Below are 25,161 nucleotides of genomic sequence, written 5' to 3'. Positions count from 1 at the left end.
GGGTGATGTCCCTCCCCTAGTCTCCACTTTGCTTTTGTTTGTATTACAGTTTCGAGATTAGTTCTAGTTTTGATTCTATGACACATACCTTGTACTTTGATTTGATCTTCATTGCTCCTTATAAACTATTCCTATTCAACAACTCAAAACACAAATAATAATAAAAAGTCAGAAACCATTGATATCGATTTGGACCAGAGGATCCTTCCTTATCTCAAGTAAGAAAGCGACAATACTGATCGCTGCAGGTAAAAAAAAAAAAAACATTTATGTGATAAGAAGGCCTTAATAGACATAGGTAGAGATAAAGATGTCTAATAAAACAAATTAAAAGACATTACACAAATAATATTATAATATATGGGTGTCATTTCATTTGGAACTTTCTTTTTGATGGCGAAACATCAAACACTCCAAATAATCGATCGCTATATATATGTATTTAGAGTAATAAGATTATTGGAATGAAAGGTGGAAGGGTTGGGGTCCCTCCTCATTATATCTGAAAAACCATAATAAAATTCGATTTGAGGTGTAAGAGACACGATCAGTGGGAGACACAAATGATTACCAGAACATAACCCCCAAGGAGTAGGGGGATTAATTCATATGACATTTTACCTAAAAGATTGTATGTAGTTATTGAAAGACAAACAGTATTGTTGGGAGTTGGATGCAATCAACTAACTTGTAATGAAACTTTACATGACAAAACACTAACACGCCCCTGCCCCTGCCGCCGCCTGTTAACAACCTCAATATCAAGCTAAACGAAGTTATGGGGAAAAAAACAGAGGATAAAACAAGACATAGATAATATAGAATGTTGTGACTCGATCGCTCTAACTACAGTGCCGCCATTTTAATTTTGGAAAATTCTATGTGCAATCATTTTTACGGACTCCTTTGTGCACTCCAGTAATATGATTGGTTGTGTATTAAAAAAAAATTAATCCAGCCAATCATATCAGTGGAGTGCGCAAGGAGTGCGCAAAAATGACTGTATGTAGCATTACTCTTTAATTTTTACCCATTCTGAATTAAATTAAATAATAAAAAAAAAACACATTACGTAACATAAAACGTGTCTAAGTAATTATTAATTTATCGTAAAGAATGCATTCGCATGTGCTCTGGGTGGGGTGGCAGAATCCGCACCTCTATATTATTATTATTATTATTATCAACTTTTGATCATTTTCACCAATGCTGATTACATTGTCTTGCTTAGAGAGGTTCACAAGTACGAGACTCTACGAGGCAAAGTTCTGTGTCTGTCGTAATGGTGAAAACGCAATCGCGGATTGCAGAAAGGCGCAAGCTAGACACAGTACCATTCTCTACGTTTTGGTTTTGGAAAACATCTAAAAACAAGGTCATAATATTTTTCATTTTAAGCAGAAACACAAGTTAGTCACAGCTATAGCAGAGAAAGGAGAATCAAAACAGCAGTCAGATATGATTGTTTCAAATTCAAATATAGATAATTGGCTAATATACAAATATAGATAGAACAAGAAATATAGAATTACACCAACTTTACACAAACTTTACAGGCATAAGAGTATCAAGAATTTTGGGTCCACACATGCCCATTCCCCAAACATATGTACCTCAAATGTGTCCCCATCTCATGCATCTCATACTGTTTTTTTTTTCAGCTGTAATTGTTTACAAACCAAAACCAAATGGCAAAATATCCCAACATTACTTAGAACATATATATATATATAAATAAATCACCCCCACTTCTTAAATTCCCAACAAAGTTAACTTTCAGCCAACAGGAGGAAGAAAATAAAACCTTTAGAACCCTGCCCTGCACTGCAATTCAAATGCCTCCCAATTGACTGGGAATATACACAAACAGGCCCTCTAGAGTAGTTTGCTTATTCAAAGCTTAATCGGAGGAGGGTTTGGTCTTGGATCTGTACAGGAGCTTCTTCTTCTTGGAGGTTTGGTTGTCAAAGGTAAGCACCACCTTGCCCTGCTCACCAACTTTGAAGCTGTTAGAGATCACTGTTTCATCAGCTGGGGCAATCTTTCTTGTCTTCTGCACAATCACAGTGTACCCGCCCTCGGCGCTGGGCACAAATTCAGCTCCGTGGCTCACATCCCAACCCACCACTCTTGCTTCCCAAACCAGCAGCAGTCCAGTCTGCAAAATGCAAATGCATGCAACAATGCCATATCATACCACATGTACCCCTAAAAGTAACAATAATTTTAACTTATGAAATATTTTTGTTGAATTTAATCAAAACTAGGCCTACCCACCTCAGAGATTGGAAATTCAATGGTGTGTTTGGATGCCGGTTTGATTGTAACCTCTGTAACGGGATCCGCAGTATTGAATTCCTCTTCATCCTCCCTCTTTAGCCCACCATACTGAACCGGTACTTGTTCAGGCGATATATATCTGTTTAATTAACAACAGCCAAACACGCACCAAACCAGCGAGAAAAGCTTTAGACTATGCGATAATATTGACTCGAGTGATTAAATTCACCATTGTTTACAAGCATAATAAGCCTTTGAACATACTAAAAAGTAAATTATGATTCTAGCATCGGGAAAGAACAAGGAATCATGGAGAGAGCCGTTCAATGACCGATCAAGAAAACAAAAAGGGTAAAGAAATGAATGAATTAGACTCACTTGAAAAGGGTTTCAGCAGACTTTGATGGGCCAGCAAATACAAACTTGCTCTTGGTCCTTTGTGTCAGGAAAGGACTGATCATCCTATTATAGACTATGTACCACCATGGAACGTTGATAAACACCTTCAATATTAACAAATAACTCCCTATTCATTTCGATGAAAATACACAATAAACTGCAACAAAAAACAATTATCTTAAAGTATGTGTATGGACAGTACCTGTTTGGCTAGGAATTCAGGGTAGTTATCCTGGAACAATTGAACGGCCTGCTTGATGGCCTGCCAGAGCTCCCACTTTCCGATTCCAAGGGAGTTCTTGAAATCGTTGACCTGAACAATGGAAGAGATGCCAGTAGGACTGAAATCAAGCTTCCTGACGCTCTTCTCCAAGAACTGAATTCTCCACTTCAGGAACTTCTGGCGCTTCTCTTCAGTGGCAAAGGTATTCAGATACAACTCCTTGTTCTGGAACTCGCTGAAGACGTTGTAGCAGACAGGGTGGCCTTCTTTATCATACCCATGGGTGAAAGCCACCTTGTCCCACTCATTTCCGTGGTCTTCCTCGAGAAGGGCATCGATCCCGAACTCCTTGCGCCACCGGACCGTGTTCTTGATCATGGCCAAGGCGTCCTTGACCTTGAAATCCCTGGCTCTCAGGAACTTCAAGAGGATCACATCGCTTCTCTCATCCTGAAGCAGCGGAATATCCCAGATGGAGACCTCCTCAGGCGCAGGCGGAGGCGGAGGAAGTGTGGGGACTTCTTCTTTTGGCTCCGCCGCAATCTCCTTTACCTCAGTGGCTGGCTCCTCTGGTTTAGTTGTTGCCGGAGGAGCCGAGACCTCGACCACTATGGTCTCTTTGATTGCCTCCACACTCTTGGTCGTATCATCCTTATCGGCGGCGGTCACTTTTTCCACCACCTCCTCAGCAATGACCTCGGTGGGTGGTGCTGGTGGAAAATTCTCTTCTTCTTTGGCTTCCGCAGGTGGAGTTGTCTCGGTCACAGTTTCGGCCGCCACCACCTCAGACACAACCTCTTCTTTCTTTTCCACCGGTGGTGGTGCTGTTACAGACTCGTAGGTCTCCACCTTGGGAGGCTCTTCATGTTCCGCTTCCACAGTGGGCGGTGCTACGGTCTCGTCCGGTTCCACTTTGGGAGGTTCTTCTGTTTTGGGGTCTTCAGCAGCAGCAGAAGGATTGGTCTCCTTCTCCTTCTCTTTGATCTCGGCCTCCTCCTTCTTCTCTTCTTCTTTAGCGGGCGGAGGAGGCGGCGGTGGAGCAGTGAGCTCGTGCTTGTTAAGGGCCTCTTGGACGAGTTGCTTCAGCTCCTCAAGTGCCTTCTTTTGCGACTCAGGTAGCTCTTCCACAACGTAGGTTTCTTCCTTGAAAGAGACCGATTGGGTAATCTTCACTTCGACGACCTCGTCGGCTTTCGGGCCCTCCTTTGGGTTATCGGCCTCGACAACTTGTTCAACCGGACCAGGATTTTCCGGTGCTGGCGGTTCTTTCTCATCGGTGGGCTTGTCCGCCACCCCTTGCTCGGTGGATGGCGGAACTTCTGACCCTGGCTTTTGGTGTTCCTCAGCCATGGACAAGAAAACAATTAATCCGCTTGTGTTTGTGTTTGTGTGAAACAGAGAGCAAGCAGCGTCAGAGCGTTTACAGAGAGACAGAGAGACGAGGGGGGATTGTTTAGGTGCGGTGGAAGGGCTTAAAAGGAGAGAGAGAGAGAGAGAGAGAGAGAGAGAGAGAGAGAGGCGAATGGGAAGAACCAGTCTGTCAGAACAGTTGTGCCAGCTAGTACAACACTTTGTTGGTAGGACCCATTTTCAGACGAAACTGCTGTACAAAGTTCTTGAGTTGGTTTTGTGTCGAGGCTCATAAACTCAACTGGAAAAACAGTTTCAACTATCAACTTCTGTTTCTTAATTTGAAAACAGTTCCAAATGCAAAAATGTGGACGCTCCCATTTCCATGCAAATTCGGGGGGAGACAATTAAGGACTTTCCTTTTACAATTCTTTTGATTTCTCAATGAATTTAGTCTTTAAATTGATCAACATTCATCCCGCATCTAAATTTTAAAAAAGTCTTTCACTATTCTTTTAATAAATAATAAAACAAAATTATATGAAGATGAAGATGACTTAGCCTATACCATTCTCTAATTAATAGCTGAACATAAACAACTTTTTCTTTAAAAAATTAAAAAAAAAATTTAATTTGTAAAAGGGTATAGTACGGATTAATGGATTATTTGTAACAGTTGTCGTTCCTTGTACGTCTCAATATTCTAGCTCAGCTTGAAACTTCTTTTTGTCCTCTTGCGTTTACTATCGAATTTCTACGAGTAAATCGTATTTTCTTTAAAGAATAATAATAATAATATTAGGATTAAAGCAATACGCTGGAGTTGAACAATCAGTCTATTTTTAAGGTTGCAAAGGAGTAAAGTCGTATTTGAAATAAGAGCTGGTCTATGGGTGATTAATTTTCCTTTCCTTTTGTTGCGTCATTTGCAAATCCATCAATCAAAACAATGGGCGGGCAGGCGGCAGTGGAGTGGCAGCGCACAACCTCAATCGAGATACAACCACGGAAGGAAACAGCGGGATTTTATTTATTTATTTATTTATTATTTTCTCACAAAATCTACGGTGACTGTGACATAGCTGTCAACGAGAGAATATGAGCACCGGTATCCATTACTACTAAATTCTTCTTCGTGCCAATTTAGGACCGCCGGAACGCCAACGCACTCTTCCTCGGACACGTGTCTATACAGCTGTTTGCGACAGCCTGTCATTAGGATTATAGTCTTTTTTATTTAATTACCGAATGATACGACATTGACCTTATCGTCTGCTCTCCGTATATGTCGCACCATTTCTTTTTTTTTTTTTTTTAATATATATATAAATAATAATAATAATAATAATAATAAAGGGGGGCCAAATGCGTCGACCGGGCCTCAGTCCTCCGGACTCCGGAGGGAAACTCTTCTGGTTTTTATAATCAAATTAATGAGCAGTGTGGGTCTCGCCTCCGCCTTCTTCCATTGTCCTTGATCTCTAGAAAAGCTATATATACAGAGCCGCTTCTGATTTTGGTAAATAGATAGTATTATTATTATTACATATTTGGTAAAAACATATGAAACTATTAAATTTTGAAGAAATAATTCAATTAATATCAACTAGTCGCCGTGCTTTTGGGTTGGCGATTAATTCAATATTCTATCCTTATCGAATACACACACATATAATATATATGAATCTAGAAGGGTGCTCAAATGGTCAGATGTGTGTGTGTATATATATATTTTGATAAATCCATATGTATATATGTGTATTGAACAGACTCATGTAACAAAAATAATACGCCGACTTGTTTCGTGGTTTCATTTTAAAAGTACTCACACGTGTGCGCAAATACATATATATATATATAGATTCAGGATCACTCTGTATAAATTGAAATTTAAGTCAAAATTTAGATTAATTATTCGTAATTATAATACAATAAAATATAAATTATTATATAGAATATTTTAAAAATTTTCAATAAAATGAGACTGTATTTAAAATCTTTAAATAATTTTTTTTAAATTTATATTGAATACTACAATTTAAAATGAGATTTCAATGTAAATTTTATACTTCGATTTAACAAAATCTTAAAAATGATTTAAAATATAAATAATTTATTATATTAAATATTAAATTTATTATCATGGAGCCTTGCACATATTAAAAAATAAAAAAAGTTATTTAAAATTTTATTTAATGAACTGATTTTTATTTTTTAAAAAGAAATTTAAAAAATATCTAATTTTTAATTTTAAAGACTTTACCTAACGTGGGAGCTGCCTTAAATAATGGATTAAATGGTGTTACCATTAAGCAAGCCCTCATATATATATATATATATATATAAATTTTAACGTGTATGTGTGTTCATGTATGTTTGTTGGTATATCATCCATTAATCATGTCCGGTCTGCTCTTCTTGGGGATGATTATAATCGAATTACTTCCAAATTAAAGCCAGTTAATGAATGGCTCTTATACGTACGTACGGTTAAAAAAAAACCCTAAACCAGGCCAGTTTAAGAGATAATTATATATGCTACATTATAAAAAAATTATGCTAGCTGCTTGTGATCGGATGGATCATTACGACACGTAGATGAAAAAGATTAGGTAAGGATTAATCTTCGATATATGCGATGGGGCCAGGATGTACGTAGTAGTACGTACTAGACCGTGTCGTGTGATGTACCTGGCCTGTTAGATCCGGTTTAGCCATTAAAATTTTCTATTTAAAATTTAAAATTTTTATTTTATTATTATAATTTTTTAAAATTTTCATACAAAATATAATAAATAATTTAATTTTTTCTTAATTTTTTTAAATTTTAAAATAATAATAATAATTTTAAAATTATTATCTTAAAATTCTTACTAACCAAACCAAACATTAATACGTGTGTCTGTCATGTGATGACCTTCTTGGCATTTCTTGGTGCCTACAAGAAATTTTAGATGTGGAAATTTAATGACCTGGCACACGTCAAGTACTACGTCCATCCATAATTAATGTACATTTTAGAATCCAATGTCCACGCATGCAACCATTACATGATGCATGGAATTTCCTTGTTAACGACACTTAATTGACATATAGGTTGCTATACAAGCTTTTCCAACTTTTTTTTTTTTTCTTTTAAGAAAAACTGTCATTATTATTCATCAAAAAAATTTATATCTATGAATAAATATATTATAAGATGTCCATATATCAAACATGACATTATAAACTAAAATAATATATTTAAAACTCTACTAATACACTATTTTTTTTTGTGACTGATCTAGTCTTCACTGTTACTGATATTCTTTCTAGATAAACATCTAAGAGATAACACTATTTACCTATACAAAGACTCAACATCACCATTCATAAAAAATAGAGGATTCAACAGATAAACGTCCAATAGACAAATTTTTTTTTTATTTTAATAAATAATAAGGAAACCAAAAAGGAAAATAGTAAGATAGATGCAAAAAAAGGCAAAGTACAGTTTGGACCAACTTCGATAGACTTCAAAATCTGTGATGGGTTTTGAAAGCAATACACTTGTCTCTTTTCAGCTACAAATGTCAGATCTAAAAGGTATAACGATGGTGAGTTCATTAATCTGGCGTGTGTGTCGAGAAGACTTTCCGAAAGAGAACCATGCACGGTAATATATATGTTTAATCTGTGAAAAATCTTATAAAACTAGGCAGTATATAGATGAAAATGAAAGTTATCAAGAAATAAATAAATTTTAAATTAGCTAGAGTTTATATATCAAGGGATCAGGGACTAGATTCAATTTATATATTAAAAAAGCTAAATCAAATCCTATCGATCGAAGATATTATATATAGAGGCATAAGTATTAGAGATATAATATACATCCAGTTAAATTATATGAGAGAGAGAGAGAGAGAGAGAGAGAGAGAGAGAGAGAGAGAGAGAGAGAGAGAGAGAGAGAGAGAGAGAGAGAAGAAGAAGAAGAAGAAGAAGAAGAAACGAAAGATTTTGGATATGGAAGGGGCGAATCAGGATCAGTACTGAAAGTGCAGCTTTGCAGCAAGTGCATATATATATATATCGTACTGATGGTAATTTTAGACTGATTTTGGAATCAATGGGACTAGCTGCTGCATGCCCAATTCTTTTGACCTTTTAAAAAATATATATATAAATTGCAAGGAAAAAAAAAAACAATTAACGTCTTTGTAAATCATTTTTCTCCTTTTTTTCGGGTATATAAATTAACCGAACTTAAATCGGGGATTCAGATTTATCAGACTAGAACATGCATGGGATTTTAAATTAAACGACAAATGAACAGAAGCACACGAGTTTATATATATATATATATATATATATCTATATGAATTTCCATCTTTAAAAAGAAAAAAAAATTGTTATATTATATCACATATTTAATTTCTCAAAGGTGCTATCTTATCAGATACGCAAAATATTATTAGGAAATATATACATATATTGAATTCTTGGCAATAAATTATTTTGCATTATGTTACGTACCAAGCTAGCTAGCCATTAATTTTATTTATTTTTTAAATGAGCTAGCCATTAATTAGTTATAACCCTAAAACATAGTAACCTTTTATATAAATTTAAAATCACGTGTCATTGATGTGGAAGGCTATTGACGTGGCGGCGGTGTGGCAACGTGACAAGATTGGGATTCAAGATTGGAATTGAAGTTAGTGATGAGATGTGCGTGTGCGTGGATGTGAAGCTTCAGAGCGAATGCAGCACGACATGAATTTTGGATGGCATGTGGAGGCACGTGCAAGCTTTGATCTGACTGATTATGACGATATTGAGTCGATCTTAATAAGATCTTCCTAGCAGTGTACCACGTGATCAAAACATAACTTCGGGCACAATGATTCTGAAATTTTGTAATAATCCTTACAACTATTACAACTATCTAATGGAAGTAAGCAACACTTGAATGGCTCAATTGTAAAAGACTGAGACATGCAACAAAAGAATATAGAGAATGATAAAAATTACTAGTACTACTTTTTTACTTTTGGATGGAAAATGTTTCATTGCATTCATTCATAAACAAAGTTATAACTGTGATTTATCAATACAGAAAAACCAGAATATAAGTCAACTAACGCAACTATTTAGGAGCTTCCCCGTCAACAAATTTTTTTGTAACAGACATTGTCTAAACTTCTATACCTCTTCTCTTGACCGCAGTCAAAAGAGAAAGCTCTCTATCAAAACAGAGATAATACGACCTTTATTCCAAAGAAGAGAAGTACACCCACGCTCCGTCCTCCCAAAGAGGAGGAGTACATTTACACTCTCTCCTCCTAATAAGGAAGAGTACTAACACCTACATTCCTCCAAAAGAAGAGTAGGACAAACACTCACCTTCCTTTAAAAAAGGAGTGGGACACCGGTCTATAATTTTTATTTATAAAAGCTAAATCAAAACAAAAAAACAAATACAGAAAAACAAAAACAGGAATGGGTTGTAAAAACAAAAGGCTCAGCCTAATCCAAGGACCCAACTTGCTCGTGGGGGCCCAACCTGTTACAAAAAGAGGCGCCTAAACTAGGTTAGGCTTGGATCGGACTAGGGTTTCTTCTCTAAAACCCGCCGCCCCCTTCTTCCTTTTCTGTTACTGTGCAGCGTGAACTGCTGCGCTGCCGACCAACACCACAAGGCACGGGAAGCACCACGATGCCTAGATAAGCCCGTCCAACCATCGGCCAAAACCAGATAGAAAGAAGGCCAACAGCCTCATCGCTCTGTTACGAAACAGAGCACCGAGCCTCTTACCGTCGAGCCACCCCGTCATAGCCTCACCTCACCGTAGTCCATCGTCGTCAACCTTGCGTCAACAAAATAGGGTAGCCAGCTTCTTAGCCAACTAGATCCACCAGTCTATTACGCGCTGCCGTAGCCTCGCCGCACGTCTCCTCTGCAAAGAGCCACCTCCCATGGTTGCTCGGGACCCTTATAGGTGGTCCTCGCTTCAAGATGGCACTGTAACTAGGGGCCAAGAGCTAAGCCACCATAACCGCAAAAGCCAATTGATAAAAACCAAACAGAAGCCAAAAACCAACAGACGAAACTGGAATAAAAGAAACAGAAAAAAAAACTAAAGAAAGAAAGCTAAAGGGAGGAGGGAGTCCCACCTCCCTCTAGGGCAAAGACCGATTTGTTTTCTCTCTAGAGAGGGGCCAGAGCTTCTCTCTCTAAAGATCAACTTTACTACAATTACTAGTACTACTTAGAGGATCATAGTAGTGGCGCTGATATCATGTTATAATTGTATTAATGAATTGATCTATATATATCATTGTGCTATACAATGTAACGAAACTGAAAGACTAGACAAGAATCTTATTCAACCAATATGAAACTCACATAACACATTCACTAACATATACATTAACAAATATGACAATGTCTTAAAAAAATAAAAATAAAAATAAAAAATGACGATGATTTACATGGCATGCAGTTTTTCAGATCAATCATGTGCCTCTTTTGCACAAATATGTCATGATGTAGATGTACATGGCAATGATGACATGCATGCTATGAGTAAAATTGATGCTCCATACCTACTATATACACCACACGTACGTACGTACACATACACATATATAAATATATATGTGTATATATATATATATATATATATGTAGTCATGCGTGTAATTATTATGTTAATATAATTTCATTCTAAATTAATTTTTCTCAGTCTTATCGATAATGATTGAATCTGTGATTGTATCCTCAATCGTCGCTCATCATAACCAACCTTTTTATCTCGACCTACGTACGTATTCTCCATCATGCATATATAGTTCGGACTATAGGGTTTTTTTTTTTCATCTACATACATGCATGAACAATGCCACTAATAATTTATATATATATATATATATATGAGTATATAAGTACATGCTCCGTATCTCTCAAATTAAAAGTATGATCTAGATCTCTTTTAAGTTTTACAACCACATTGTTGTACATCATTTGTGCATGATCACAGTCCAAATTAATACTAGTACTCATCCATGATATTTATCTTCGCTTCTTTCTTTTTTTCAATAATAAATGCCATGGTCAATAGATTCATGATTTAATGTAAGAGATAGGGTTGAATTTCATCATAAAAATTGACTTCTCTATATATTATGAGAGTCTCATGATGTCACGCGCATACTTACTAACATTACTATATTATTGCGAAATTAATTAAGTGGTACTGTCTTTTATTTTATCGCTTGGTCAATAGCTTTTTAATAATGGCTATATTTATATATATATTTTAACGAATAATATTGCTATATTCTATATTCTAATTTCATTATCATTTTATTGTATAAAATGTGGTAAATTTATTTATATCGTATAATAAGATAAAAATAAAATAATAATATAGTATATAAAATTTTTCTTTTTTCATATATTTCGTGAGGTATGAGAATTCATTTGGTTATTATAACACACCCCAAAAAAAGATAAAAGGGAAATCAAATTTAGGTATTTAGACGTAATTAATTAGTAATTTTTATTTACGATTTATATTCGTGTGAATTCCATCAATATTATCTGTCCTCTCTGCGTTGATTCTAGGCTCTAGAGCCATTCCATCAATAACTGTACGTACGTAGGAGAATGCTGGAATTTGGTCGTGTATTAAACATACACCAAATAACGATCGAAAAACGATAACAATCAAGAGACTAATTTATAAAATACACTTTATGCAAAATATAAGTTTGGAAGTGCCAATCATTAAACAATGAGGTGTTAGGTGACAGGTCCAACTAACACCTCGTGTCATGCGTCAATATTCATCGGAATCCAACCTTTAAGAAAAAAAAAAAAAAAAAAAAAAAACCAGCATTATTATAAGTGCTATAAACCCATCTGTTATCTTCAAAATTCTCTACCCATAACTAAAAAGATATTTCCCCTACGAAGGTTATATTTCATGGTTTTATTCGTATCATATTTTTGGAAATACACGTACGTACACGTTTTAACGCAACTATATATTTATGTTTCATAGCAGTAGTAAGGCAATACGCAGCTTTGCTGAAACTTGATCCAATGGCCCGACTTTTGTGACACCTTCTCCTTATCTTTTATCTTTTTGTCGTTGGAGTTTGCACCCAATTTTTAGAAACAAACACTTTTGTTCTAGATAGATGCAAGTATAAATTAGGAAGTCGATACAGAGTAGAGAATATATCTATAATTGGGCTTTTGCTAATTGCTTGACCATAGGCATGAGTTTTGGACTGCTTCAGCTCAAGGCATCATCTTTGTCAAGGAACATTTTATTCCTCTTTAATCAATTAAACGACTAAAAATTGTCATTTACAAGCAAAGTTACATGGCAGAACTTCCTTTCTTTTGCATATCTTTTTGTTCTGTCAACAAGTCCTCCCTCCCATATATCACTTCCTAGTGCTGCAGAGGACTCCAATCGATCATGTCGTGCTTCCCCTCTTATAAATGTATGATTTTGCAATATATAGGAAGGCAGCCAGTTCTATTACACTAAGTCCACAAAGTAGACAATAAAAGTAATCCAGATGTGCCCGATTAAGATTATTGGCAAACCAGCTATCTTGACCATCAGCACCAGTTGCTGACGCAATGACTGAGACGAGGAAGCTGCTCAGAAAGCTCCCCACGCCAAAGATACTCAGGTACAGGGCAAGACCCACACTCCTAAATTCACTTGGGACCTGATCATAAAAGAACTCTTGTAGACCAACCATGGTGAAAACATCGGCAATCCCAAACAAGACATATTGAGGAGCCAACCACCATATGCTCATTGGGACTGTCACCCCTGGCAAATCAACCAACCCGTATTCTTGAGCAGTTTTGAGCCTTACCATCTCAACTACAGCTGCAATTGCCATGGAAATTGCAGATAAAACCATCCCAGTTCCAATTCTCTGTAGCATGGTGATGCCAGAGGGTTTTCCAGTGAAAGCTCTAGCCATAGGCACAAAAATGCGGTCATATATGGGAATGAAGAGAACAATGGCAAGGCTGATAAAGGATTGAAGAGAAGCGGCCGGTATATCAAAGCCTGGCACAACTGTTCTGTTCATAGTAGCCCCTTGCTTGGTAAAGAAGGTTGATGACTGTGCAAACACAATAGCATATGCCAAGCTTGTCAACCACACTGGAACAAGCCTAAGAACTGCCTTTGCCTCCTCAACCTCACCGATGCTGCACACCTTCCCATCTTCTTTAGAACCATCTGGTGAAAGCAAAGCTTTGTTGAGAAACCTACAAATTAAGACAGAAGAGATTTGATCTAACATTCCATTTAAAACTGTTTCCTTAAGTATGCTTCCATCGGAAATTCACACGAATGGCAAGAGCTCTCCAATGGTTAGGAATCTAGCAAGGTGGTCTGAGATATTATAGCGAGTAATCTAACAGAATTTCCATCAGTGCAATAATAGTTAAACTCCAAGGGTAAGCCTGAGTGACTCTTTGATTGATATTAAGACCGATCAGAGACTTTAACCTAGAATCCTGCCTTTAGCCCCTTTGGTGTCCCCCCATGAAACTATTTGCATGGTGCCTGTTCCACATGCCCCAAAATAACTTGGGTGCTCAAAGAACATTGAAGAATTGAAGAATACATTAGCCAATGGGAAGGGTAAAAAAAAAAAAAAAAAACAAGAGTTGCATTATACTAGTACCAATAGTCTTCTTATAGTAAGTTGGCATATGACTAATTTAAGTGAATGCAATGTGGATTGCTCAACGTCATGGCCCAAAAATTCTTTCCAATAAAGAGGAGGTGAACACACACACTGGGCAATGTGAGTCCTACAAGAGAAATGATTTTACATGGAATACTGTTTCAAAAAATTTCATTGAAGCTCACTTTTGGCTTTTATATTCCCTTTTTTTCCCCTAATCCTTAAAAATGAGCTGAAAGATACTTTTCTTACCTGAATTCTTCTGAACTTTGGTGAGGCAAGGTTCCGCGAGTTTCCTCTTCAATGGCTATTGCTGAGGAGGTGGTTCTCCAGTTCCTAATTGCAACAACAAACACCCGGCCAACTCTCACAAATGGACTTTCCTCATCCCCTTGGAAACTGTACCGGTAAGTCCTAGTTCCAAGAACGAAAATAACCAGTGCAACCACCATTGTGGCACAAGGGATTCCAAAACCAAGACCCCAGCTAAAATTGTCTTGTATAGAGTTTAAGATTGGAAGTGTTACTAAGCTACAGGCACATAAACCAAAATACCACCAATTGAAGAATGAGCTTTTGGCCTTGCACTCTTTAGGATTTCGTCCATCAAATTGATCAGCCCCAAACGCCTGAACACAAGGCTTATGTCCACCTTGTCCAAGTGCTACAAGATATAGAGAGAAGAAGAACAAGATTACTAGGGGCTGAGGAGGAGAACATGGCAGAGATTTACTGGCGTCTTGGCAGCCAAAAGAGCTGAGAGAAGGAAGAATTGATGACATAGTCAACAGGCCAAGTCCCTGTAACCCCATTCACAATCGAAATGGATTAGGAGCAAATCATGGTTAAAGTTGAAAAAACAGGACATTGAAAGACAGTAGGATTGACATCCTTTACATTTCATATGGTAACTCTATGATGGAGCTTTTATAATCGACTCTATTATTTTTATTAAATTAGATACTTTTTTATGATTCAATAAAATATTAAATTCAACACAGAGACCTTCATTTCCAATACATCAAAACAAATATTATAGGGCATTCCTTATCCCTGAAAAAAAGAGTAGAAACTAAGCTTGAACTCTCCTAAGTGGCTTTTAGCTATAATGTAACAGCACAAATTTTTTCACAAGCCTTACTTTGTCCTAGTCTTGAAATGAATTAATCACGACAAGCATGCTACAAAGGTCCTCTCTACGTAGCTAATGGTAGAATCAAAGAATGGCCTTAAACCGATGCAAAGGTTAGAACCAAAGTAATCAATGAGCTTTTCTCCCTCTAAAAAAATACTGTAATTAACAGAAGGAAACATATCATTAGCCCATGTAAAGAACTAATGCTCAAATAAATGAAAAAAATAAAAATACAGAGAGAGAGAGAGAGAGAGACCAGGATGTAGATGAGAGAAGCAACGACTATAGTGCGGTAGCGGCCGATAAAGGAGTCGGCCACAAACGCAACCAAAAGAGGAAGTAACGAGGCCGTTCCGGACCAGGCGTTGACGTTCTGGGCGGCAGTGGCAGTTGACTGGCCAAGAGGTCCAGTCAAATACATTATGAGGTTGGAGCCAATCCCATAGTAGGCGAACCTCTCCGCCATTTCCACAACTGAAACACAGACGTCTCTATTAATGGAACTTCAGAAGAATTAAATATTCAGAAGCAATTGCTTGTAGAAAATGATATTGGGAGGATTTATTTATAGAAGTGGAGAAGAGTGTTACCTATGATGAAAGATGCGGATCTCCAAGTGCCGGATTTGGATCGGAGGGCGGGTCGACCTTTGTGGTCAAAGGCACCATCGACGGTGTCTAATAGAAGTGGAGAACTGATGGTGGGAGGTGCCGACATAATCTTTGAACTTCAGTTACCAGACCAACTACGTACAAACACGCCCCAATCCACTCGATATCCAAAGAAATACACTCACACAGAAAGAGCGAGAGAGAGAGAGAGAGAGAGAGAGAGAGAGAGAGAGAGGGGGGGGGGGGGGGGGGGGGCGGGTGTTGTTGGTGGTTGTTTGGTTGAGTCCGGCATCGTATCTTTTTGTTCTGTTTAAGTTTCTGTAAGGGGCCTAAATGCACAACCCTTTTTTCTCCTCCCATTCTTCTAAGCTTGGAGGCCCATTCATTGACTATTTATTTATTTATTTTTTCAATGATTAACAATTTATTGAAATGTTTTTTATTTTTGAAAATTACCAATTGTTGCATGGAATGAATTTACTTTTTTTTTTTTTTTTTTAAATAATTGAGGTATGCAATTAGTTAAAAATGCTCCTCAATTTGTGGGACCCAGTATGAGTATATGACCAATAAAATAAGAAAATAAGAAAAAGACAAACAATGAAATAGACTCTACATACATGATGTGTCTTTCTGGGCCACGCAACTTCCAGTTGGCCCATAAATTTTAAAAGATTTTTGTAGCCTATTTTTTTTATCAAAGAAAAAAAAAATACAATAAATAAGCCCCTAGCGTTCCCTGCATCTCAACTTGAAAACCCAACCGGTAGTTTGGTCCCCAAACCCAACAAGATTGGTTGGGGTTAACGTCACCCGTTCAACGCCAGTTTTTGTCATTGTGATGTGCACTTTTGTGGACGGGGGTTCTACTGCTCTCTCGTCCGCTCCTTTTTTTTCTTCCTTTCCCCAACCCCACCCCCAAAAAAAAATAAAGCTAAATTCTTTTAGACCGACGACGTTGTTGCGATGCAGCAATAAAAAGGATTCCAGAAAACGATAACGTTGCGCTGCTCTAAGACTCTGTACAAGCCCTTCCGGTTTCTCCACCCCTGCCTGCCATTTACATGCTGACTAACTGTGTACCAGTACCGATCCCTCATCGCCAATTAGGCAACCACCGTCCGTCATACAACTCAGGATATTACCCTGATCAGAGATCACGACACCAACTTTCTGTAAAAGGCAACACGAAAAAGAAATTCATGTACCCTGCCTCTGTTTTTGTTTTTTTACTTTTTGTTTACCAGTTAAGACTGTGAACCCGAGGAGGAAAAGAGAACCCATATATAGCAGAAGTATACAACTAAAAGTACTTGTAAAAAATAAAGGGTTTCTTGCTTTCTTTATTCAACAGCTCTCTTGAGCAACCCCCGGGCCGGGAAAAAAAAAAAAAAATCCAACAACCTCGATGCAACCGACGCTTCCCGGTACAAGTGGCAGCACCGGTGGCGGTGAACTGAGTCGAGTTAGACTCCCCCGGTTCCGCTCTGCTCCAGCCACCTGGTTAGAGGCACTTCTCGAGGAAGAAGAAGATGAAGAAGACGACGACGACCCATTGAAGCCCAACCTCACTTTAACTCAGTTACTTGCGACTTCCAACTCCTGCACACCCACACCCACTTCCAGACAGGACTCTGCTACCTTTACTTCTTCCTCCGTCGATCCGGGCCTCTTTGACTCCGGTTCTCCCTCCGTCTTCTTCAGGCAGAACAGCTCTCCAGCTCAGTTGCTTGCCAATTCGGGTGTTAGGCCTGAAGGGTACTTTTCCAACTTCGGTATTCCACCAAACTACAACTATGTGTCGCACAATATTGACACTCCTCCCGGGAGTAAGCGGACGAGGGAGGTCGAAGCGCAGAACTTAACTGCAGCAAAGTTTCCATCTCAGCTGGTACACTGTTATATATATATATATATATTTAAAGATAAATGTGATTTCTTTAAATTGTCTACGGAATGAATACGAGACAATTTTGATGGTGAAAAAAAAACTTAAATAAAACACAATCATTTGGGTTTCGTGGTTTTATTGAATGCGTCTCTTTTGGGTGTGTTGAAGAATGTTGAGTGGGTTGTACTTATATACGATATTTTAATATATGTTATTGTCGTTTCATTTGGTAATTGGATTTGGGTTCTTGGGCTAATTTTATTGGCAATAAAAAGTTCATATATTGTTCAGTTCTGTTTCCACTTTTTGATAGAAAGAGGAGCAAAGCAATCAGGGGCCTGCTGGGGTGGGTAGTTTGATAGATATGGAGATGGAAAGGCTTTTGGAGGATTCAGTTCCGTGCCGAGTTCGGGCGAAGCGAGGTTGTGCCACACACCCTCGGAGCATTGCAGAGAGGGTGAGTCAGATGTTGGATGTTATAGATGAAGACTTTGACATTGTTAATGTTTTTAACTTCTAGGCTTAAAAAGTTTCAGTTTAGTCCCAAAAGTTTCCCATCTCCTCTACCTCTCTCACTTTTGGCATAGGTTCGAAGGACTCGAATCAGTGATCGCATAAGGAAACTTCAGGAGCTGGTGCCCAACATGGATAAGGTAACTCCCTAAGTTACAAAGAATTTTTCTATTTTGTTTTTGAAATATTTGAAATGCCTTATCTTTAATATATTCATTTTTTTTTTTTTATTTATTGATTGCAAGGGAGATACAGTTTGAGATCCTTCGTATAAATAATATCGGGATACTATGTTTTTCTGTAAATTAAAGCCAAGGGTTGAACATGTTCTTACAAATGAATTGTATTAAGCGTTGTTTACAGTGACTGACCTAGGAAACTTCAGATAAGGCAGGCAAAGCAAAGACTTTAGTTTGTTTTTGTAGTCCATATGGAACATGACCTTTTAATGGTCAGAGTAGATTTTCCATTGATCTGTAATAAATACCAGATTAACAGTTCTAATTGATCAATAATATCTGAAGGTTAAAGTAGGTTGACAAAATTAGCCAGTTAATACTTAAATGAATGGTGGAATACCAAAAAGATAATTTCTTGAGTTCTATTATTTCTTTTAATTGTTGGTATATCCCGATAATCTATCAAGTTGGTAATGGAGATGTGACTATGCTTTTTATTTGACATGTTCATTGTAACTTGCAGCAAACAAACACTGCAGATATGTTAGAAGAGGCAGTAGAGTATGTTAAGTTTCTTCAGAAGCAGATTCAGGTACTCCCTGCTTTGAGCTACTTTGAACGTTTAATGAGTTTCTAAGAAGACACGGGCAAATGAGTGGCTGCTGACGTGTATGGGATTGGAAAGAAGATAGGAAATATGATTCTACAGTATATGATGTTTATGTTAAGTGGAAAATGGAAGGGATGCTTTTCACATAATGAAAATTCTGCACCATGGCAGGAACTATCAGAGCATCGACAGAAATGCAAGTGCATAGCCAAGGATTAAGCAGAAGAAGGTATTAAATATGACTTCCAGAATTATGTGTAATTATATGATTTCTGAGGTTTCAGCCAAGGTTCATCATAGTAATTTTCCATTAATATTCTCTCCTTTCAAATATTTGGTGATTACAAGATCTAGCACTCTTCAATATATAGATTTGAGGTTACATGTTTGAGTCTATGATCAAGAGTACCTGCTTATCTTGGCAAAACCCGATCTTTGTGGTTTCTACTTAAAATGAAAACAAAAATAAAAATAAAGATGATGTAGTTGATAATAATGTACAAAAAATGTATGTTAATGCTAATAAGGCATTAATACCTGCTATCTATTGAATTCCCATTTTACTTATCAAAAATGGCAATTAACTAATTAAAAAGATTTTATACTTCTCTTTTACTTATCAAAAAAAATCTATTGAATTCCCATTTTACTTAGAGGAACAAACAAAAAAAACATTTATGTGCATTCAATATAATGATGAAAGAGCATGGGGTGCAGCCTGTTCGAAGGTATGTTTTGTGAGAGAGGGAGGTTTTACGCACTTTGTTATTAAATTAAAGCAAGTTTTCTTAAGTTCTGTCTTGGTCACTATTAAACTTCAATTCATATATCCATCACCCCAAATTCAATAGGGAGTCAAGATCTATAGGAGCACAACCTAACACTCTTATGTGTTCATCTGCACCATGGAATGTACTTCTTTTTACAAGCAAACAAGTGGGAGCCATCACCTTACCTTTTTCTGGAGACTGCAGTCATTTATGCCACCTAGTTGACGAGGAAAATTAACATTGACCATGTTGTTGGTAATTTGTTACTAGACTTTGAGTATATGGTATGGATGATTTTAAATCATCAATAAAATTGACGATTATTTTCAAAAACTAGACTAGGCCAATATTATGAGAATTGACCCATGGGATCATTTGACCAGCATGGTCTTAGAAACTTAACACGCCCGTGATGAAAAAATCATGCACCTCCATGTTTCTAGTTTTTAGGGTGCAAAACATAGAAATTTCTTGATATTGAAGCGGAATATAATATTAATTTTCCACTCCAGTGATTAACGAAATTTATTTCCAATGATTTTATATTGAAGTGACCAACCTTATTTCGTTTTCACGAAATCCTTGTGAACATATACAGGGGCAAGTGCAGATGGTGATGTGATAGGAGGGCAAACATTTGCACTCTTAGTGGTTGACACTTCCACCGATGAAATAGGCTTCCTTTTTAAGCTTGAAGACTGCATCTTGGCATAGAAAATACAATTTTTTTAGCGATGGCTTTATGATCTGTTGTCATTTGTTCCCCTATTTCATGGTGAAAGGTCTAGGATTGAGTCCGAATACCCTCTTGTCAATCTAGGTCACTTTCCAAAAGGTACCCGATTCCTTGTCTATGTTCTTCACCACGGGTAGAAAGACGGTTAAGCATGAATTAATTAAATTGATTTTTAACGAATATCTTAGGAGAACGGCCTTCAAGAAAACGAAGGTTGGTCTGTTGAAGAAGCCAAGCGAGCTTAGAACCTTATGCTGTGATATTGCATGCATTGTGGTTTACAGAAGCTATGATTCTCAGCCGGATATTTGGGCTTCTTCACGAGAAGGATCTTACTTGTTCGAGAGGCTCAAGAATTTGCTTTCAAATAATGAGGTAAATTTATGATGAATAAAAAAACTCTTTGTTTTTTTGGTAGAAGGTACATCCAGGTTTAACGGGAAATTAGAGGCACAGAAGAAGAGAAACCAGGAGCTACAGATGGAAGTGGTTTTGATTGGGTTCTTGCCAGGTAAAAACTCGAGCTGTTTGGAAAATTTGACAGAAATATATAGGTCCTATGTTAGATCAATTAGTTAACCTCATCACCAATATATCGGACTGGATTAATGGTTTTAAGACCCCCCATGTCCCCAACTTATGGCTGATGTTGCTATTTGAAAACGGTGGAGCATGGATTAGAGAACTGGTTTGGGTAAAAATTACGGTGGATGTTTTATATGGCATCTGTAGGCCATGGAATAGTGTCATTTTTCATATGGGTTGAAAAAGAAAGAGATTGTGAGATGTGGATGTACTGCTTTTGACGTTTTATTCCAAATGTGTTACTTACGCTTAGGTCATTCCAGCACCGCATAAGAAGGTCATATTGTAATTGACCTCTTTTTGTATATTGAGCTAATAAGAATGCTATCATAATGTGATGTTTGACAAAGGTTTAATGCTTAAAACTGAAAAATGTCGAAAAGGTGTATCCTAATATATGGGGAGAAACAAGGTTAGGAGGAAATCTCCCAAAGGATTCTGCTCAGGAGTGTCCAAAATTCTGGGCAGCTGAGGGCTGTTGTTTAAGATAGCTCAACAAGCAAAGAAGAGAAAGTTACATCTGCTCTTCTCCCATCGTCTTTGTTTACTTTTACTCATTCTGTACTCGATGCTTGAGACCCCTGAATGGTGGTAGAGAAATGGAGGGTTGTTTCTTTACACATCAAAGAAAATAAAGAATGGAGGTCGATTTCTTCAGTTCCTCTCTCTGTTCATGCATATCATTTCATTACCATGTCTCAATCCATCTTTTCTACAAGATTTCAGTGCCACCAACTTATTTGAGGAGGCATGCCATACAAATAAGAGGTTTGTTTTTTGTTGTTCTACCGTTATAAGAGGTTTGTGGTATTGGTTTCCGACTGTTCCTCTTGTTGCATAGGTTTAGTACGAGACTTGTCTCATATAATATAATTCCTCCGAATAATTAATTTTGTCCATTAATGTCTTTAAATTTTTAATCTCCATGTGACTTATTAATTGATCACCATGAAGCTATGTGGTGTCAGCGTAGAGATGCTCATTTCCATTTTTGTTGTTGCTCTCTTCTCATACTCTCTGATATTGGGGTTGAATCAGTTGCGAAAGAAAGAATTGTGTATTTCTATTTCCCTTTCGTCCGGGGTTGAATCTACTTCTCTCTTTCGGAGACAAATATAATTTTTTCTGGTAAATTTAAATCATATGCTAGTATTGAAAGGGTTTCTTGATGATCACGACTTTTGCTTTATTACTTGTCCAGATATGGGACCATGCCACCAGATATAGAAACCAACATCTTTAACGACTGTAGGCATGGTCAAGTAGAGCAAGAGAAAAAATGAGGGAGGTTTATGAGCCCCAGTGTAAAAACACTACAAACATCTCGGCCATCCTCTGCCTGTGAATTTCCATGCAAATTTCTTTCTCTTGATAAGGTTACGGAAGTTCGTGCATGTATTTGCTTCCGAGTTACAAAACCAAGAGCATTACTTCAAATTCATCATATACAGATCGAGTAACATGAGATATATAGACAACAGCATATAGAACAGCCAATTCCATCAGCAGGAGGACAAGTGAAGGCGCTGACTTAGGTAAACAAGATGCCAACCGAGAGCCATTAAGGTCAGGATGTTGAGGAAAGACGAGTAGGTGTTTAGCTTCTTAAGCCTGCCATTTAGTCTAACAATCTGAATCCTGATTACTTCCAGCTTCGCTCCTTCTGGTGAGGCTGCTGCCGGAACAGCAGAAGCACTAGTTGTAGTTGAAACTGCAGGGTTGGCATCTTGTTGCAGCTGGGAGGGCCGGCTGGGTTCAGCAATTAATTCCTCTGTTACTCTTCCTTCTTCCTTCTCCATCTTCATCCTCTCAAACATGACCTGCAATTTACAACAGAAAGAAAGAAATGGAAGTGAGAAAATATTTAAATGTAAGGCTCATTTGCTGGATCCGATGGCTGGGTGACTAATTAATTCTCATGGGTAGGAATTCTAGACTCCCCTCTTACATCGAACTTTTGTTAGTGAAATATCCCATTACCATGCATACAAATTCCTGAGATTAATTTCTAGCAAACAAAACTTGAGCATAAACTCACCTTAAGGATTTGACAATTGGCAGGAACGATGGCTAGCGTTGGTCGAAAATGACAGTAAAAGAATATAAAATGAAGCAGATCATTGATATTTTGTAACCGATCCCATATGCCAGCAAAGTATACAGAGTCATTAATAGGTTACATAAACCGACCGTATATGTTAAGAAATAAATTGGTGTGGCGAGAATTTGGTTTCGAAGAGCAGCAAATGAGTTGTTGAGTCCTAGTAGAAATTGGAACACACGTTCATCCTCAGCTCTCTTCTCCAAGGTGTTGGCATTGGTTGGTGGTTGGAGATTGCCCAGATCATCCCAGAGTTGTTTGATGGTATTATAGTAGTCTGGTATGGAAGGTTGGTTTTGATGGAGATTGGAAATTTCTCATTTGAGATGGAAGAGACGGGCATTATTGCCATGGCAAAAATGAGACTCAAGATCGAGCCATACAGCTCGAGGGTCATCGTGGTAGTCTAGGGAATTGGCTAGGGAAGAGGTTATGGTGTTAAGAACCCAAGTGAAGACCATATCTTTGGTCTTGCTCCATTGGGCATAGTCGGGTGAGGTATTAGTAGGTGCTTTGAGCGTGCCGTCAACAAAACAGAGTTTATTTTTGGCATTGAGGGCTCGGCGAAGTGCATGTTTCCATTTGGAGAAATTATCTCCAGTGAGATGACCAGAGACAAAGACGAGACTTGGAAAATTAGAGGAATGGAGAAGTTATGGGGAGGAAATTTGAGAAGCATCGTCGGAGGAAGCCATGGCAAGGGAAAGGTATGTTAGGAACGATTTTTCTCTGATACCATGTTAAAAAATAAATTGGTAGAATAATTCCACATATTTCTTATTGATCTCATATATAAATATATAAACATGTTTGATGAGTTATACATGGAAAGAAATATAAAAATAACTATATAGAGAAATCGTGTATTGTTAAAAAGCTAAATTGCCGAGATTGCTAAAATTATGGAATTTGGTAGCTATAATAAGGTATGATTGCTAAAATCAGATTTGGTAGCTGTAATATGGTATGATTACTAAAATCATGGGATTTGGTAACTGTAATAATATATATTCTCCGAATAGAAATCACTACACCATATCAACCAAATTAAAATAATTATGCGCAGAGGTTTTGGAATAGAGATATTTTCCTCAGAATAATGCTAGCGCAGAAGGAAGCACACGGGCATTAGTAGTATTATAGAGTGAGGTACCTTAGTGGCTCGCATCTCCAAGTAAAGCAAATTGGCGAAAACCATCAAAAGTGAGGCCAGCAAGAAATATCCCTGAAACATTTCAGCTTTGCTCAAGAACAAACTCTTGGTATTTCCCAACATGAACCCCACCAAAGCAGCACCAATGCTAGCCGCCATGGCGCTGAAATACATAGGATATATCTTGCTTTGCATCATCCCAAACTGTTGCTTCGGCATGGCGCCGGCTAGTATATAGCTCGAAATGAACGTAATCCACACGCACATCCCATAGGCTGTGGCTAACCCCAGCAAGTTGAAAACAAACATCACAGACCTTCTTGCCTCCGTGGACTTAGCGTACCTCAAAGCACCACGCCCAACATCTCTTCCTCGCCCAACTAACCCTCTCAATTCCTTCTTAGTCTCTTTCTTTAACTTGTCCGCGGTCTCTTTGGCTTCTTTGGCTTTCTCCACCACTTCTTCTTTAGCCATCTCCACTTTATCCTTTACATTCCTCGCGATATGGTCCCAATCATCTTGCCAATGTCTTTTGCCTCCTTAACCTTGTCCACGACATCCTCTACATTCTCTTTACCGTGTTCTCCAACCTCGTGAGCTTTCTTGGATATCGTTTCTCTTGCTTTATCAAATGCATGGGCCATAGCCTCTCCTACCTCGTGTTCATGTTGAAAAACTACCCAAGTGTGTACTGTTTTCTTTCTTGGATTATTAGGTACCGTTTTATTTCTTAACTCTATTAGGCCACCCACCAACTGAGCTCTCCAGCAAAAGCAAAAGAGGCTGCATCTTGGTCAAGAAACGTGGGAGTTTTGTCCCCCATGGCTTCTCCTATAAAAGGAGGTTATTTGCTAAAGATAAGTTATCCTCACTGCGATGAGTGATCAAGCAGAGGGTTAAGGGCGAAAATAG

At 37.7% G+C, this 25,161-nt stretch overlaps 4 protein-coding genes across 8 annotated transcripts; 1 reads left to right on the top strand and 3 right to left on the bottom strand.

Annotated features, from left to right (window-relative positions):
- Nucleotides 1–1,505: 1,505 nt before the first annotated feature.
- LOC122318760 (patellin-3-like) lies at nt 1,506–4,480 on the bottom strand. The gene is made up of 4 exons (XM_043136361.1): nt 2,882–4,480; nt 2,659–2,783; nt 2,278–2,419; nt 1,506–2,158 (listed from the first exon to the last, which is right to left on the bottom strand). Exons 1-4 carry the CDS (start codon nt 4,250–4,252, stop codon nt 1,901–1,903), a joined length of 1,896 nt encoding a protein of 631 aa, XP_042992295.1. The 5' UTR covers nt 4,253–4,480; the 3' UTR covers nt 1,506–1,900.
- An 8,074-nt stretch (nt 4,481–12,554) lies between these two features.
- Nucleotides 12,555–15,965, bottom strand: LOC122318149 (protein NRT1/ PTR FAMILY 5.10-like). Its single transcript, XM_043135329.1, has 4 exons — nt 15,691–15,965; nt 15,357–15,574; nt 14,218–14,765; nt 12,555–13,540 (listed from the first exon to the last, which is right to left on the bottom strand). The coding sequence occupies exons 1-4, from the start codon at nt 15,815–15,817 to the stop codon at nt 12,724–12,726; spliced, it is 1,710 nt and encodes a 569-aa protein (XP_042991263.1). The 5' UTR covers nt 15,818–15,965; the 3' UTR covers nt 12,555–12,723.
- A 561-nt stretch (nt 15,966–16,526) lies between these two features.
- On the top strand, nt 16,527–22,869 carry LOC122318150 (transcription factor bHLH80-like). 5 transcript variants are annotated; one of them, XR_006244727.1, is made up of 7 exons: nt 16,527–17,602; nt 17,916–18,059; nt 18,190–18,255; nt 18,818–18,886; nt 19,076–19,133; nt 22,197–22,561; nt 22,648–22,869. XR_006244727.1 is itself a non-coding variant. In XM_043135332.1 (6 exons), exons 1-5 carry the CDS (start codon nt 17,120–17,122, stop codon nt 19,121–19,123), a joined length of 810 nt encoding a protein of 269 aa, XP_042991266.1. In that variant the 5' UTR covers nt 16,527–17,119; the 3' UTR covers nt 19,124–19,133; nt 22,197–22,869. The 5 variants fall into 5 exon arrangements, 3 of the variants coding, with proteins under 3 accessions (XP_042991266.1, XP_042991265.1, XP_042991264.1); XR_006244726.1 differs by lacking the exons at nt 22,197–22,561; nt 22,648–22,869 and adding exons at nt 20,273–20,509; nt 20,599–21,344 and having other exon boundaries at nt 16,528–17,602; XM_043135332.1 differs by having other exon boundaries at nt 22,197–22,869.
- Nucleotides 22,498–24,723, bottom strand: LOC122318152 (transmembrane protein 205-like). The gene is made up of 2 exons (XM_043135333.1): nt 24,250–24,723; nt 22,498–22,815 (listed from the first exon to the last, which is right to left on the bottom strand). The coding sequence occupies exons 1-2, from the start codon at nt 24,721–24,723 to the stop codon at nt 22,498–22,500; spliced, it is 792 nt and encodes a 263-aa protein (XP_042991267.1).
- Between the last annotated feature and the right edge of the window lie 438 nt (nt 24,724–25,161).

The sequence above is a fragment of the Carya illinoinensis genome, chromosome 8, assembly GCF_018687715.1.
Source record: "Carya illinoinensis cultivar Pawnee chromosome 8, C.illinoinensisPawnee_v1, whole genome shotgun sequence".
Taxonomy (NCBI): domain Eukaryota; kingdom Viridiplantae; phylum Streptophyta; class Magnoliopsida; order Fagales; family Juglandaceae; genus Carya; species Carya illinoinensis.
The sequence above is the reverse complement of the archived record's forward strand: the minus strand, read 5'-3'. Positions and strand labels throughout refer to the sequence as shown.